Source organism: Schistosoma haematobium, chromosome 7 (assembly GCF_000699445.3).
Source record: "Schistosoma haematobium chromosome 7, whole genome shotgun sequence".
Lineage (NCBI taxonomy): Eukaryota > Metazoa > Platyhelminthes > Trematoda > Strigeidida > Schistosomatidae > Schistosoma > Schistosoma haematobium.
Genome location: NC_067202.1, coordinates 11,298,294 through 11,315,532, shown reverse-complemented (window position 1 = coordinate 11,315,532; position 17,239 = coordinate 11,298,294). Strand labels below are relative to the sequence as shown.

Sequence of the window (17,239 nt, the reverse complement as noted above, 5' to 3'; positions counted from 1 at the left end):
TCAATGGTGGTCTAGCTTACATCGACTCATAAATTGAACTATTAATATTTTGTAACTGTATCAAGTTTTCAAATTTTGCAAGGTAATTGAATTCAGTCTTAGTGAAAGATTTGATGAATGATTAATGAAAATTATGTACAATCCTAACAAGAATCAATTTTTGATTAATTAACTAAAAAGCCATTTGTCATTTGAACTATAATTTCTAAAACGAAATAAGCTAGAACAATTCATTAGTTGAATTTTGATTAACTTTATAAGTAGTTTGATATTTTTAATTAGTATTAACAGTACACTTAATGTTCTTTTACGAAGTTATTCATTTAGATTTTAATCAGTGTTCATGTGAGTGTATTGGTACTAGCAGCGTTGATACTGAACATAGCATAAGATACAAACGGAAATACCATAGGAGTTATCATACTCTTATTCGTAACTATGATTTTTAAAGGACCGAGAGAAGAATACATTGGAATTGGTCATACAATGCTGAAATAATCAAAAACATTCATTGTTGAAGATGGTTGACATAATGTGGTGTTTGTATGAACTAATAATTCTCTTATACTTGATGACTGCCTGATTTTGAATTCTAAATACAATACGTTCGTTTGTGATCACCTAGTTCTGTTTGTTTTAAACTGCGCTATTTCAGGGATTCCTAGTTCGTATAATAATCCAAATACTTCTAATCATCACACACAAACAATGCTGTATAAAAATACTGTGTATTTTGTGCAGAGAATCATTTATTGTTACCAGAACTGTAGTCTTGAATAAAGTAACTATTACTTTTAAGGTGCTTCTTGTGGAAAATTATGATCTTTCTCAAGTTGAAATATGAGGAACTACTACAACCATCATCGAAAATGTACAGGTATTTACAAACAGTTGTCTACGCAAGATACCCCAGATTCGTTTATCAGATACCATCAGCAACAACCTTTTGTGGCGGAGAACAAATCAACTTCTAGCTGAAGAGGAAGTTAGGAAAGGACTAGAGAGGTGGGTAAAACGCACGTATAATGAACATAAAGTTGGAGTATTAACTAATTATTCACTGGTTAAATTTGAGAATTTTTTAATATATTACATACAATATGAATAATTATCACTAAATTTAAACCTAATCGAAATAATATGTCTTTTCAAACAGCTAAAACCTACGACCTGAAATTATTTGTTATCAGATAATGAAGTGAATTCCAAGAATGACTTGTGCCTATTCACTATGTGAGTAGAGTTTAGTTGAATGTTGAAAACACAATTGTTTGACAATATCTACGATAATATCCATGTAGAAAGTTATTTTTTTGATGGAATTTTGTTCTCTGAGCTGGATGGTTTGGTCGTGGAGCTTTCATCGTTATTCTCAACGACATCATCAGCACAAACTTCATGTCGAAGTGAAGTGTTTGAATTACTCCATATATGGTTCTCTACCATCTCAAACAATTATGTGTTAAATATATTCAAAATACCTGAACAAACCTTTACAATTAAACGAAAAACAAATTCCCAAGAGCTTTCATAAACAAAATCTAATAATAAGAAATAGTTATTATCAGAAGGGGTTTTGTGGAGATTTTAGAAATTTCACTGATTGAAATCATGAGTCAATTGAAGCTAGACCACCATGGAAAACCTGGAAGCACCGGACAGTCGACCTAAATTAAGTCAAATGAAATATGAAATAAGGAAGTAAACATTAGGATGGAATAAAAGTAGGATACGGAAACCAAAATTATTAACAAACAAGAGTGAAAAAAATTAAATTTCAATTGAAATCAGAATGAGCTTTATGATTGTGAAAATCAAGAGTGAGGCCTAACCAAAAGGTCAATGTCTTGTAAAATCACCGTGGAAGGATTTGTTGAGCACAAAATGTACGATAAGTAATGATCTAATACTTTGTACCAAAGCATTCAATCGTCACAGTAAAATTCAACACAACTGGAAGATATCGTGGATTGGGGGAAGTTAGACAATAACACCATTGGGTAGCAGCTCAGTGGACTTAAGGTTAAGGGTTTGCACGCGAGACTGAAGGTCTTGGGTTCAAATCCCACGTGCGGGGTCGTTGATGCGCATCCCTGAGGGGTTCCATATTAGGACGTAACGGCCATGTAGTGCTTTCAGGTTTTCAATAGTGGTCTAACATGGATCTGTTCATTATTTCAATAAAATTCAACACTAATTTGTTTAATTGTTTTGGATTGAAAGGGAACGAGTATCTTGTGGAGGTCGGTATTCAATATAATCCTTAAACTTCATATATAGTTCGCCCTGATAACTGTCACTAGATAATACCACAGCGCTGTGTTAATCAGAAGGTGAATACGAAGTGTTGATTAAGTTTATTATTGCATCACGCACAGATAACCAAATTTACAGGTACGTTAAGCAAGCATGAAAGAGTAGTGCTGAAAAGTAACCAGGCTAGCGAGTGAGCCAATGAACAGGATTAGAATGTATATATATAGTGAATGAATGAATTATCGAATCAATTCAGCGACTAATAGTAAGGCTAGCAGAATGAATATATGCGTGGGCAGTAAGCAATGCTCAAGCATACATATTCATACAAGTGCAACAATAATAAAGGTACAATGATATAAGTTGTTAATGTACGGATGACTGTGACTATTAAATAAGTTCATAAAATGACTTATCGAAATTCAATGTGAACAAACTCAAATATATATGAGCTGCTATAAACTATCTCATCTTTTTGAAACAGCTCCGACCCACCAATATCATAGACATCATGAATCCCACTGAATTCATAGGGTCTATTTGTTAATGAATGATAATAATTATAAAGTCAATGTAGCAGATATACCGATATTTTATTTTATATATATTGAATATTATTTTCGTTGGGTACTTTCCTCACACTAGACACAGTTGAACTCCGATGACCACGGTTTTTCATTAGAACTATTGAAATTTCTTCTCGAAGTTAGCTAGTGGAGAAAACATGGTAATGGGGGTTGTGGAGATTATATATATGCACTAGACAGCTGTTTTGTCCTAGTATGGGACTTCTCAACAGTGGACATATATGACCTTGTCACCACACTATAACTTTGAGAGGAAATTCCCGGCGTTTTAATGGGAATCAATGACCAGTGAAATTCATCAGTGTCGATTGTAATGGATGTTAGTTTATTATTTATCATAAGTTAGCATTTATTAGAATGGTATACTTTTATCCATTGAACTGACAAGTCAATTTCGTCTTACTTTAACTTTTGTTAATCGTTTATTACAACATCGACCTGGAATAGTTTTACTGGTAGATCCTCATAGAATCAGAACGTAAATTCAACATCACATTAAAAGTTATTTCCCATCAATTTGTAATATTTTGAGCGTATTGAGTATCAAACATTGTAATGAACAATAAACATTTATTTTTTGTTATATCCCAATGAGTAGAAAAATTGTATCCACATTTGATTGATCACTGGGTGGTGATCAATGTCATGTGTATCAAGTCCTTATTTAGTGCAGATCGAATCCTATCGACCATGTTGCGATGTGGTCACCAGTCTAGGTGACTCGACACTGTGTGCACTATATATTGAGATTAGATCGCGGCACGGATAGCTCAGTGGTAACGTCTCTGACTGTGAAGCTGGGTGACACGGGGTTGAATCCGCCAGGGAGCACCAGTTCCCTCAAGATTACAGGTACACCTTGCTGACAAGTGCCAAGTAGCACGAAACCCGGGTCCATGGTTTCCTGTCGACTACCTCCAACCACCATCTAATCTCAAGAAAAATTGTATTTTTGACGTAACGTGACTTAATGTAAGCTAATTCTTAAGAGTAAGTAAATGGTACTTGGGATATAACAGAAAACACATTTATTATTAACTTTCTACCCAATTAATAATGAGTTTGTAAGTATCATTACCAAGGTTTGACTTGATAATTTCAGAACAATTGAGTAGAAATTAATAAAAGCAATATATTTGTAGTATCCTGATATTCAGTTTGTTTGAAACTATCAAGTCCAATCTTGTCATTGATGCCTATCGTAATTAATAAATAAAAATTGCTTGTAGATCTGTGAGTAGTTACTTTCTAACCTATATTTATTTAATAGTTGAGATCATGAATCAATTAAAGCTAGATCACTATGGAAAACCTGGAAGCACTAGACGGCCGTTTCGTTCTATTGTGGGACTCCATAACAGTGCGCATCCACGACCTCACGTCACGAGATTCAAACTCTTCTTCTTTTCTTCTTCTCCTGTTACTCCTAATGGAGCATAGGCCGCCGACCAACATTCTCCAACCCACTCTATCCTAGGCCTTTCTTTCTAGTTCTATCCAATTTTTGCTCATTTTTCTCATGTCTATCTCCATTTCTCGGCGTAATGTGTTCTTTGGTCTCCCTCTTTTCCTTTGGCCTTGAGGATTCCATGTGAGGTCTTGTCTTGTGACGCCGTTGAGTGCTTTCCTCAATGTGTGTCCTATCCACTTCCAGCACTTCTTCCTGATTTCTTCCTCCACTGGGATCTGGTTCGTTCTCTCCCACAGTGGGTTGTTGCTGATAGTGTCTGGACAACTGATCCGAAGTATTTTGCATAGACAACTGTTAATAAACACTTGTATTTTCTGGACGATGGCTTTCGTAGTTCTCCAGGTTTCTGCCCCATATAGTAGAACTGTCTTGACATTTGTATTGAAAATCCTGACGTTGGTGTTGGTTGACAGTTGTTTTGAGTTCCAGATGTTCTTCAGTTGTAAATATGCTGCTCTTGCTTTGCCGATCCGCTCCTTCACATCTGCATCAGATCCACCATGTTCATCAATGATGCTGCCCAGATATGTGAAGGTTTTTACATCTTCCAAGTTGTCTCCGTCAGTTGTGATTGGATTGGTGCATGCTGTGTTGTATCGGAGAATCTTGCTTTTCCCTTTGTGTATATTGAGACCTACTGCTGCTGAAGCTGCTGCTACACTGATCGTCTTCTCCTGCATTCGTCGTTGCGTTTGGGATAGAAGGGCCGGATCATCTACGAAGTCTAGATCGTCCAGGTGCATTCTAGATGTCCATTGTATCCCGTGTTTCCCTTCAGATGTTGACGTCTTCATGATCCAGTCGATCACCAGGAGAAAGAGAAAGGGTGAGAGTAAGCAACCTTGCCTGACACCGGTCTTTATTTCGAACGACTTTGTCAAATGTCCTCCATGCACGATTTTGCAGTGTAATCAATCATATGAATTCTGTATAATATTGACTATCTTCTGAGGCACGCCGTAGTGTCGAAGAAGTTTCCATGATGTTTTTCTGTCCACGCTGTCAAATGCTTTTTCGTAGTCAATGAAGTTGATGTCGAGTGATGAATTTCATTCAATTGATTGTTCCACAATGATCCGTAGAGTTGCGATTCGGTCTGTACACGATCTATCCTTACGGAATCCTGCCTGTTGGTCACGAAGTTGGGCGTCAACGCAGTCCTTCACTCTGTTTAACAACACACTGTCGAAGATTTTTCCTAGTATTGAGAGAAGATTGATGCCTCTGTGGTACTCACACTTTCTGAGATCGCCTTTCTTTGATATCTTGTTCAGGTTTCCTTCTTTCCAGTCCGTTGGTACTTGTCCTTCATCCCAAATTTCGTTGAGGAGAATGTGGAGTATCTTCACAGTTACTGCTACGTCTACTCTCAGTGCTTCCGCTGGAATATTGTCTGGTCCTGCTGCTTCACCGCTCTTGATTTGTATTGATTGCTGCCTTCTTGTTCCTTCTTTCTTGAATCATATCCAGTGTATCAACAGTGATCCATTCTTTGTGATGGTGCTTCTTGTGGCCCAGAACCTCATGACATGTTGAAGTGATTACCTCCTTTATCTCTTTCCAGTTGCTCTCCATAGTAGTTCCTTCTCCATTGAGTAGATCATGAAAGGCCTGGAACCTATTGCTGAGGGCTATCTTGAATTTGTTGAGTTGTCAGTATCCCGAAGAAAAGCCGTACTACGCTTTTGTGATGTTGTCCGCCTCATTGTCCAGTAATTCTTAAGTTTCAATTTCATCTTGGCGACCAGCAAGTGATGATCTGATGCTATATCAGTTCCTCTCTTGGTTCTCAAATCCTCCATCGTCCTCCTGAACTTTTTGTTGATGCATATATGGTCGATTTGGTTTTGTGTAGTGTGATTCGGTGAAGTCCATGTGGTTTTGTATATGCGTTTATGTGGGAATATGGTGCCGCCTATGACCAGTTTATTGGAGGCACATAGGTTTGCAAATCTCTCACCATTTTCGTTCCTTTCTCCCAGTCCGTGTCGTCCCATGATATCTTCATATCCAGTGTTGTCCGTTCCAACCTTGGCGTTGAAATCTCCCATCAGAATGGTCAGGTCCTTTGTTGGGCACTTCTCGACGATTGACTGCAGCCTATTGTAGAATTGATCTTTAGCGTCTTCATTGTAGTCGTTGGTAGGCGTATAGCATTGGATGATGTTCATTGGAATGCCCTCTTTCTTTGTTTTGAAGGAGGCTTTGATGATCCTTGGACCATGAGATTCCCATCCTATAAGCGCATTTTGTGCTTGTTTGGACAGCATCAATGCAACTCCTTGTGTATGTGGGGCATTTTCTTCTTCATGGTCGGAGTATAACAGGAGCTCTCCTGAAGTTAGTCGTTGTAGTCCAACTTGCGTTCAATGTGTTTCACTGATCCCAAGTACCCCTAGGTTGTATCTTCTCATTTCTGCAGCAATTTGGAAGGCTCTCCCGGTGTCCCACATTGTACGAACATTCCATGTACCTAAATAAATGGTTGCTCTGGTTGTCAGAAGGGGCATCGGCCTCGTAAATTCAGAAGGAATTCGGCTTTCATCATGAGGCGTCATAGTTCTTCTAAATGAAGACCTTCTAACTCCCAGGACAGAGTTTAAAATGTTTGAATAATTTTTTCTGGTTAGCGTTTTTTTAGCGAGTTAGTTTTCTACGGGATAGGGACGCTGACCCCATGCCCAACCCTACTCCTTTATCCGGGCTTGGGACCGGTAGTAGCCCCCGAAGGGACTCCAGGCGGAGTTCTCACGAGGTTCAAACCCAGGACCATTATTATTCGTTTAAAAGTTTCCTATTGCTTCGACGCTTAGGAATCTGAAAGATAGTTCTCTATTATGAGTAGAGTGATTACACACCACGACAATTTCTAAAAATCTCAGGTGAATAATTATCAGGAAACTGATGTTATGTTCAAGCCTAAAAATAGTAATTTAGGAAGTAACATAAATAAAAATTCTAGTGATTGTTGAAAATATTACCGATTATTTGTATTTTATCTTAACATCAAATATGTACGTTTTCAATGCATTTGGAACTGTATAGTTCAGATGTGAGCCATGATAAAGTCAATTTAGAATCAACTTTATTACTTATAGATTACAACCACAATCTCTTCTCCCCACAGAATTATACCCTGTTAAAATGTTATATGGAGACTTCATCTTGTAGGTTAAATAACACAAGATACTAGGGTCTGTCAATGTTTACCCTAAAAACAATACTTGAAGAAATAGTTCATTTATTTCAAGTGGCTTTCAGATGTTTACAACTGCTACAACAATATTATATCCTGTAAAGTCGATAATCATTATGCTGACCACATTTATTATGTATGTGAAATATACATACATTTGTGCCTAAATTCTAACTTAAATTCAGAGTCATTTAGCATTAAATTCTAAGTATAACATAAGAATAGACTACAATTATCAATCCGCTTATAGTAGTAGATCCTCATCCTAGAATTGGAGCTTGTTTTTGTTTTTTGTGTGTGTGGGCTTAAATGTTCTACTGTGTCATATGCATTCGTCATACTCGAATATTATTTGAGTATTCTGATTTGCCCACTCATCATCATCATGAATGACAGAAAACATTTCACAAACCAATCAAATTATTAGTTTGTGCTAAACTATAGAGAAATATATCGATCGATCAAATCTATCTAGATGGGCAGATTTATTATAAATTGGGCTGTGGATCAACGAATATAAGTCAATCATTGATTCATTTTAGAATTTAACATCAACACTATTGTTGATTTTTTATAGTATTCAAATCAGTTTAGTTAAATTAATTGCATCATTGTAAACTATTGGAATGTATAGTCGAAAGTTATTTTATTGTTATAGTGGAGTGTACATGATCCATTTTATTTTCTATGCTATTTTCATGAGTGTCATTTTAACAACTGGAAATGCAAATGATTCGTTTACTAGTTCTGCATCTGAGTCAACTGATAACCTTAGCGATACAACGTTATCATCCACAACTTTGACACAAACGGATCATTCGGCTATGACATTAAGTACAGAGACTACTGATGTTGCTTCAGTAGCAAGTACTGATATTGATGTGACTGGCAAAACTAGCACCTCTACTCCAGTGGGATCTGAAGGGACTAGTGACACTTCATCAAGTACTGACAATGTTTCATCTGAGTCCTCTGATACAGAGTTGAATGTTACACGACAAAGTAACAAATCTGTGATTGCCAGTGTGGTTGGAGAGGAGTCTTTGGACGTAAGAACAACGGAGTCAGAGTCCTCGGTGAGTCTAATGACTACTCTTCAAGAAAGTGAGACAAGTACCACGGAAATTGTGTCTTCGAGCATGGAAAGTGGACAGGAAAAATACCGAACTACACTTACTACAGCAGGTTAGAAGCTCTTGTAGTATTGTATTATGCATGGTTTTTTGTTGTGGCTTGTCCCCTATTCATCACGATTTATGACTAGGTGATTTCAATTTTCTTACAATGTCATCATTATTTGGTACACTGATTCCATATCCTACGGCTGAATGGCTAGATTAGATTATGTATGTCTTGAGGTGACAGTTATGGGTTCATTACTAATTATTAGTGAGTAAATAACTAATATGGTAGTAATCTTTGCTATTTTGTCCATAGTATGTATCTTACTGGGAGTTAGTTTTGTGCTCGTTTGGGTTAATATACTCAATCACAACTTTCTGTATCTTAGCAATTCGTATTCAAACTGGTCATAGTAATCCATAGGTGATCGCTGAAAAATAATTCTCGTCAAGCTGATGTTTTTATTTATTCGAAACTATGACTAGAAGCGTAGATAAGTTATAGCTTCTGAGGTAAGACATTTTAATTTCGCTGAAATGGTTAGTTGATATCTTAAACCAATGGTAATTAATGTCCCTAGATATTTTTGGAGTACTAGGTGTGATAGTATTATGGTTAACTTATGATATTCTTACTATCTTAGGGTTTTCATACATGCAGGTTGTCTGCCATTTATGTCTATTTTATCGTGGGCTTTGTGGACAGAGGATTTCTCTACGCCATGGATGCCGAAATATCCTGTGTGCAAGTGTCTACCGCTGTATTTAACCTAGAAACGAAGCCAGTATTGTTATTTTCGTAATTTGACATTTCCTCGGTATCCATATTGACTTCAAAATTTTTCCTCTAATAGAGCTGCTCCTTAAGTTTATTTTAAAACCATGAACATACTCGGTACTTTCTTGCTACATTTTTTTCCTGATCCGTCAAGTTCAAAATGTGGAGATGAATAATTAAATGTTGGGGATCTTCATGAGTTGTAAAGTTAAGTCAGTCTGTTTTATGAAATATTGATTTATAGTCTTCATGGATTTTTAGAATGATGCTTAAAAATGTGCTTAGAATTACTAAACATTTCTCATAAAAAAGTAGATTAGAATCTTCTACTTTGTGTAAACTTGAGATTAATTGCTCATCTACTTCTTTGTGAAGTCTTGAAGGAAAATTCTAGATGACATTAACAACATTTTTGGTTATAAAATGTGTATAACTGGTAAGTTCCATCAGTAATGGGAACATTTGAATTTAGTAGCGATCATTATTTAATGTTGTATAAAAACCAACTGAATTATCAAAGTTTCGGTGCTTTTAAATATATACGTTCATACAATGTGTGAGAATTGATAGTCTGGATTTCATCAAATAGTTCATATTGATACTTCTTGATGTTACTGATTTTTTTGAAATATTCACAAAAACTGTAATGTAGTGGTGAAAGTTTCCACGCGATTATGCTGGGATTTTAAATAAAACAACAAGGTGTTTAACTTAATGGGAATTGACAGTTTTTATGGGGCTGTACCAATTCTTTTAGATTACGTTATTTTAGTTCACTTCTATTCTGATCACTTTTATGGCAGCATGATCCTTCCAGTTTGGTCCTTTTAGTTACTGATTATGGGTTATTACTTAGATTGAAATTTCTTAACTAGTTCCTCTTGTTATTTACATAAGGTATGATCAGATAGGTTTGAGTAAAATTCATAGAAGTTAACATGGAGACAGTAGTAAGTTGTCTTCGACTAAAAAATCACCTCAGCTAAACTGTACACAATACATTCATCTGAAGTATTATTAGGGTTATTTTGTGGTTTCATTTATTGCTTGTGAATTCATTGACTTATAGTTCCACTTGTACATAGAATTGTTTTTGAAACTTCCAACGGAACTAAACCCATTTTGAAGTCGTATGGTTCAAGTTTAACATTACTAATTCTAACAGTTCCTCCTTCGTTCAAATTTTGAATTAATGACTACCTATTAATTAACAGCAGGCATGCAATGAAATCAATTTAAATGGAAGTTGAAAACAATCTATGATGCACTACTTTATTAACTTAAATGTAATTACATAGATAACTACTATTAAAATGAAATAATAAATCGACTTCATTTATTTGAAATGATATCATAGAGGTAATTTCTGTTTAAACATTTCGTTTACAGTGAACTGTACTTAAAGCATACTACATTTGATTATGTAATTAGTTAGTTAGTGGGTCATTTTTATTTTATTTTATTTTCAGATAATCCTAAGATAGTTACAAGTACGCCTGGAATAATGAATGGTGTATCATCATTGAAAGTTGCTCACATTTTACAGTTGTTTATTCTATTGACATTGCATATAGTTTATTGATAGTAATGGAATGGTGGACTATTTGATTAGCATTTAAAATAATTCGTACGTATCCCAGTTTCCGTATAACAAAGAATTTGTCAAATTATAAAAGACATGCAATTACTATTATTATTATTATTATTATTATTACCATTATTGTTATTATTATTATTACTCACTTCATATTCTGTTCAATCTACAACATTGAAAGAAAAAAAACATTTTCGTTTTGTTTTGTTCTTTTCCTCGTTCAAACATTTTTTTAAAGATTGTTGCATATTATAATAGTTAATAATTGTGAATTCAAATATTTTCCCCTTATTGTTTGTTTATCATATAGTTCCGTTAATTTACTAAACTTATTTATTTTACACAAAAAAAGTGTATGGATATATGTTTGGTCCTGTCATTATTAAACAATTATATATTTCATTATTATTATTATTAAAACAATTGTGATTTCTTTAAATATTATGGTGTTGTGAAGTGTTTTAGTCGTATTGATGTTCTTATGTATCAGTTTTCCGTAGGCCAAGATTCAGAGAGCTTCATACTGACGGAGGTAGTCAGGAACATTTGTAATCTGGATTTCGTGCTAGAATAGATTTAACGGAGATGGTGGAGATTTGTAGTTCAGGTGGATGATTTTGGTGGAGTTTTGTTCGCTAAGCTGAATAATTTGGTCGTGGAGCTTCAGGTAGAAGTGAAGTTTGTTCTGATGATGTCGTTCAGAAGAACGATGTAAGCTCCACGACCAAACTATTCAGCTTAGAGAACAAAACTCCACCATAATAGATTCCACTAAATGGTGAAATAGTAGACAATCAATTTACTAGTAAAAATATAATCTAATTTAATACACCTGTTTAATCCAAGTGTTGAATACTTACGTTTGTTACAGTGCCGTTTCTTATGAAGATAGTCCTTGGTGGATATTCTGTGTAGAAGTGGTAGATTTATATTTTTCGCCAGTTGGGTGTCAGGAAACGTTCAGTTTTGATTTAATACCAATTTAATTCCATTGTTGATATTTCTCATCGATAAACTGTATAAATTAATGAGATTGATTTACTTAAAAACAAAAAAACACTAAATTCCTCTTGATTCGTTTCCATATAATTAGCATCAGACATAACTCGTCATTGTGATAAGCTCTTTGTTTTAGTAACCATGTTTCTAACCCTAGTCAATATTCTTTGCCAGTGCATAAATGGATTTCGATAATGTTTATCGTACTTAGGAGTTGATCACTGAATAGTCGTCGATGCTGTTCTTCAGTATAGTGGATTGTAACCACTAAGTTAAGTGACACATCGTAGCATACATTGTTTGAATGTTAGATGTGTGGAGTTGGTTGACAGATTTTGTGACTCATACCTTTGTTAGCTTGTTGACGAGACTGAATTTCGCTAATAACTTAGTCACATATTATCGGGCTATGTTTCAGGATACTAATTGACGTGGGTTTAAACGGCATTGTAATTTCCCTTAATAATATTAATATACTTATCTAATGAAGGGCAGCAAAGAAGTGGTTTAGGGCTTTTAGTCAAATGGCTTTGAGGATCGGGAATCATTAGTTACCAACATCGACATCCAGTTCTTTAAAAAAAATCATCATTACCCTTTTTACATTAGCTGTAGTATAGCTAAATCAAGTCAGTAAGTCAAGGGTAACTTCTAATCATAAATTTAAAGATTATGGCATATGTCTCTGTGACAGCTTTACCATGTGGTACTCCTAAATGGTGACGAAACAGAATGTAATAACCTCTTAAAGCTCGTGATTAAGTATTTCTCTTAATCGGTATCAACTACCTGGAAACATTTAGTATGTCGACTTGGTATCGTTTGGCTTGTATCTTCCCATTGAGGTTCAAGACTACAATTGATCAGTCTGTTATTGGCATACACACAGTATGCACATATGCCAATAACAGATTGATCAATTGCAGTCTTCAACCTCAATGGGAAGAAGATTCAAGCCAAACAATGCCAAGTGAATTTAAATTCACCCCGTTGCACATAGAAGTGGCTCTCAGGATTTAGTAGCTCAGTGGATAACATGATGGCGTTCAGTGCGAATGATACTGGGTTCCAGTCCCAGAGTGAACATCAACTCTGAGATGCAGATACGTCCACCTGACGAGTCCCGAATAGGACGAAACGCGCGTCCCGGATTCCACTGCTAGCCACTACCCATCATTGCTTACAAAAAATTTAGTAGGTCGGTTTTATCATTGTTTTAATCAAATATCAGATGGTTGTGTAAGATATAGCAGTGAATATTAGGTAAATTTTTTTCTTCATTAAAATGCTGTTCATTCACGTTAAAGACCCTGGAAACTAGTGAGTATTGAGTAGGTAATTAGTCCTAAGTTCTGGATTATTTTACTATGCTTGCCATAATAATGTTTGTTATATTTAGTAATGCTGTAGGTTATATCAGTCAGTTGGCGGTAAGACAGTTTGCAACATACATAACCTTTCTAAAAAAAATACACTCGTTTGGCTAGATGGTATTATTCCCTCTACTACATAGGTTTTTGTGGGATATGAAATATATGTTATCATAGCCAATTAAGTTTATTTATTCATCACTTCGAATAATTTACATTTAGTAATATGAAAAATATTCAATAACTACTGTGCTTTAATGTATTAACATCATTACGAATGGTGAAATATTGGTACAACAGCATTTGCGTTAATAAAAATCTAATCTGATTTCCTGTAATCACCTGTTTAAACAGTTTGATAATGACCTGATTTAAATAAAAATAATTGACTTGATCAATTTCAGTCAGAAAGGTTATGTACATTAAATTATTAATGTATTCATCCATCCAAATTTTACTTACATACTTAATTTCGCCTGTTACCCCCAACGGAGCATAGGCCGCCGACCAACATTCTCCAACCCACTCTATCCTAGGCCTTTCTTTCTAGTTCTATCCAATTTTTGCTCATTTTTCTCATGTCTATCTCCATTTCTCGGCGTAATGTGTTCTTTGGTCTCCCTCTTTTCCTTTGGCCTTGAGGATTCCATGTGAGGTCTTGTCTTGTGACGCCGTTGAGTGCTTTCCTCAATGTGTGTCCTATCCACTTCCAGCACTTCTTCCTGATTTCTTCCTCCACTGGGATCTGGTTCGTTCTCTCCCACAGTGGGTTGTTGCTGATAGTGTCTGGACAACTGATCCGAAGTATTTTGCATAGACAACTGTTAATAAACACTTGTATTTTCTGGACGATGGCTTTCGTAGTTCTCCAGGTTTCTGCCCCATATAGTAGAACTGTCTTGACATTTGTATTGAAAATCCTGACGTTGGTGTTGGTTGACAGTTGTTTTGAGTTCCAGATGTTCTTCAGTTGTAAATATGCTGCTCTTGCTTTGCCGATCCGCTCCTTCACATCTGCATCAGATCCACCATGTTCATCAATGATGCTGCCCAGATATGTGAAGGTTTTTACATCTTCCAAGTTGTCTCCGTCAATTGTGATTGGATTGGTGCATGCTGTGTTGTATCGGAGAATCTTGCTTTTCCCTTTGTGTATGTTGAGACCTACTGCTGCTGAAGCTGCTGCTACACTGGTCGTCTTCTCCTGCATTTGTTGCTGCGTGTGCGATAGAAGAGCCAGATCATCTACGAAGTCTAGATCGTCCGGCTGCATCGTAGCTGTCCACTTTATCCCGTGTTTCCCTTCAGATGTTGACGTCTTCATGAACCAGTCGATCACCAGGAGAAAGAGACAAGGTGAGAGTAAGCAACCTTGCCTGACACCGATCTTTACTTCGAGCGAGTCTATGAGCTGTTCTCCATGCACGATTTTGCAGTTTAATTCAACATAGGAATTCCGTATGATATTGACTACCTTCTCAGGGACGCCGTAGTGTCGAAGAAGTCTCCATAGTGTTGAGACTTCTTCCACACTGCAAATTTTACCTAGGCTGTATTACTACAATTATATATCCAGATTGATAATCAAGGAATCGGCCATGTTAAGAGTAAATTACCTCGTTCAGATTGATAACATGTGAATTTAGGATTGTTAGTGTTTATATGTTCCCAAGCTACCAACTTTGGGGGAAATTTGGTCCGTTTTGGGGAAATGAGACTAAAAACCCAAAATTTCCCCAAAGCTGGCAGCTTGGGTTAAGTAATCTTAGCCTTTCGTAGTCAAATATAACTGTCTCTGTCATTGTTCGAATATCCCCGTCATATTAAAAGACTAATATATGTCTGTTATCTTTATTCACATATATATCTGTATTACTATTATTATTGGTTTAACATCGTTATAACGATGTTAGTTGGTGGATTAATATATTAATCCACCAACTAAATTATTCATTCACTTCTCATTCATTACACTTTATTCTATCTTACCAACTTTTTTTTACACATTATAGTCTCTGTTGGAGACGTTAGATCCCCAGAACTCACTTGGGAAATAACTTAATTTTGTAATTTTATTTAGAAAATTTGAATTTCTTTCTTTTCGCGCCAAAGGCGCTCTTGTTACCTTCATGTCTTATTTTCCACTGGGAAATATCTTAAATGCTATTGGTCAGTTGCATCTTTTAGTATGCTTTTTGGTAACTCTCCCCAAGGACGGTTTTGCACTGTATATATACGTTTTGAATTGTGTTTGTTGTTATCGCTCGTTTCTGGCTGTTTGCAGAGTATACTTTGCCATTCCAAGCTTGGAATTCTCCCTCTAGTTAGCGGGTCTGGGACGCATCAAATATCTAGCTGTTATAATCTCTTTCTTATGGTTATGACCCAGCTATTCCTATTGCTTAGTATTCTCGGACACCGATTCACTCGACAAGTCCCCAAATCAGAACACGGTTGAGCAGGAAAGAGATTATATCCCAAATAACAAGGTTAGATGGAAGCAAGAAGCAAGTAAGAAGTACAATAGGGAAAACGTTAGTATATTTATCGTTTTTACATGAGAAGATTCTAGAGTGTTCTCCAAGTATCGACCAGTGCTAGTTGGACAAGAATTAGCCAATCAGCGTGCACCAAAGCAATCGTGCATTGAGCATGCTTTAATCCAGTCTATGTCCCGCTAACACTAGCTTACTGGTCTTGGTCACTGATTCTTTGTTCTCGTTCTCAGATCAAGTGAACTCGTGTTAGCTTCAAACCTAACAGTCTCCCACCAGACATCTGATCGAATTTGTAATTACACTACTAGTTCTCTCACCCTATCTGACCCATAGTTATTCGGATCATGGATCTTAAAATTTTACTCAACATATAATCTGATTGAAGTTAACATTCCATATGAGTCATATCAACATTAACAATTTTCTGTCTAACAATCCTAACTCTAAACGATGCACTTTGCTCTAAATCTGGCCAAATTCCGGATTATCAATTTGGATATATAATTGTAGAACCTAAAGAGAATTTATCGAATAGACTATTCATGGTTCATATATTAGTCTTTTAATATGATGGGGGTTCGTTAAACAATAATATATTCTGAAAATGAATGCAGAATCCAGAGCGGAATTTATTGAATCATCAAGGTTTTAAAAAATTTGAACATATCGTCTAATCCTATTTGGTTACATTCTATTTCATCTTCAGCTAACATGAAATAGATTTGAGTGTAAAACCATTGAATTTACCTATTTCAACCCAAACACCCTAAATAAAACTTCAATAGTTCAAAGTAATTTGTTGCTTCACAATAAAGATCTAGCTAGCACTGTTTATTTGGTGTATGTTTACATAGTTTTTAAGTCAAGGGCACTAAAAACTGTCCTTTGGAAAATTTTGTACATTACGCCATCGACAATAAAAAGTTCATTCCCTTGCGGTGCTACAAATGCTGCTTATCACTGAATTGGTTTTTGGGTCCTACGCATCCATAGTGGGGCAACAATCCCACTTAAATATATCCTTAACTTTAGCATATTTGGTATGTGACTAGCACTGGAGTCTAGGATACACGTTTATTCCTATTTACGACTCATCTTTAGTCGGATTTACTTGTATCGCAGTGTTGGTATTCTCACTGGAACTTGAGCCCAGTACGTTTCACTTCAAACGCCCAACAAGTTGTCCACTGAGTTACTGAGTTCAGATAGCTACTAAGCTTTTCAACTTGGATGAAGGCACTAGTAAGGGTTTGTAATTTACCGTTGTTGATATTCAAGACTTCAGTTGATCGGTTTTGAATTTGATCAGACCAGTGCTGATAAATTAATTTGCATAAAATAAGCATCTAGATGGTTTGTATATAATAAA

The 17,239-nt window shown here is 35.8% G+C and overlaps 1 protein-coding gene across 2 annotated transcripts; it reads left to right on the top strand.

Moving 5' to 3' along the window:
* Window positions 1-7,420: 7,420 nt before the first annotated feature.
* MS3_00009603 (uncharacterized protein) lies at window positions 7,421-10,991 on the top strand (the record flags this gene model as incomplete). Of its 2 annotated transcripts, none has more annotated exons than XM_012942470.3 (2): window positions 7,421-8,695; window positions 10,879-10,991. In XM_012942470.3, the coding sequence occupies exons 1-2, from the start codon at window positions 8,137-8,139 to the stop codon at window positions 10,989-10,991; spliced, it is 672 nt and encodes a 223-aa protein (XP_012797924.2). In that variant the 5' UTR covers window positions 7,421-8,136. The 2 variants fall into 2 exon arrangements, with proteins under 2 accessions (XP_012797924.2, XP_051064427.1); XM_051217995.1 differs by having other exon boundaries at window positions 7,421-10,843; window positions 10,879-10,971.
* Between the last annotated feature and the right edge of the window lie 6,248 nt (window positions 10,992-17,239).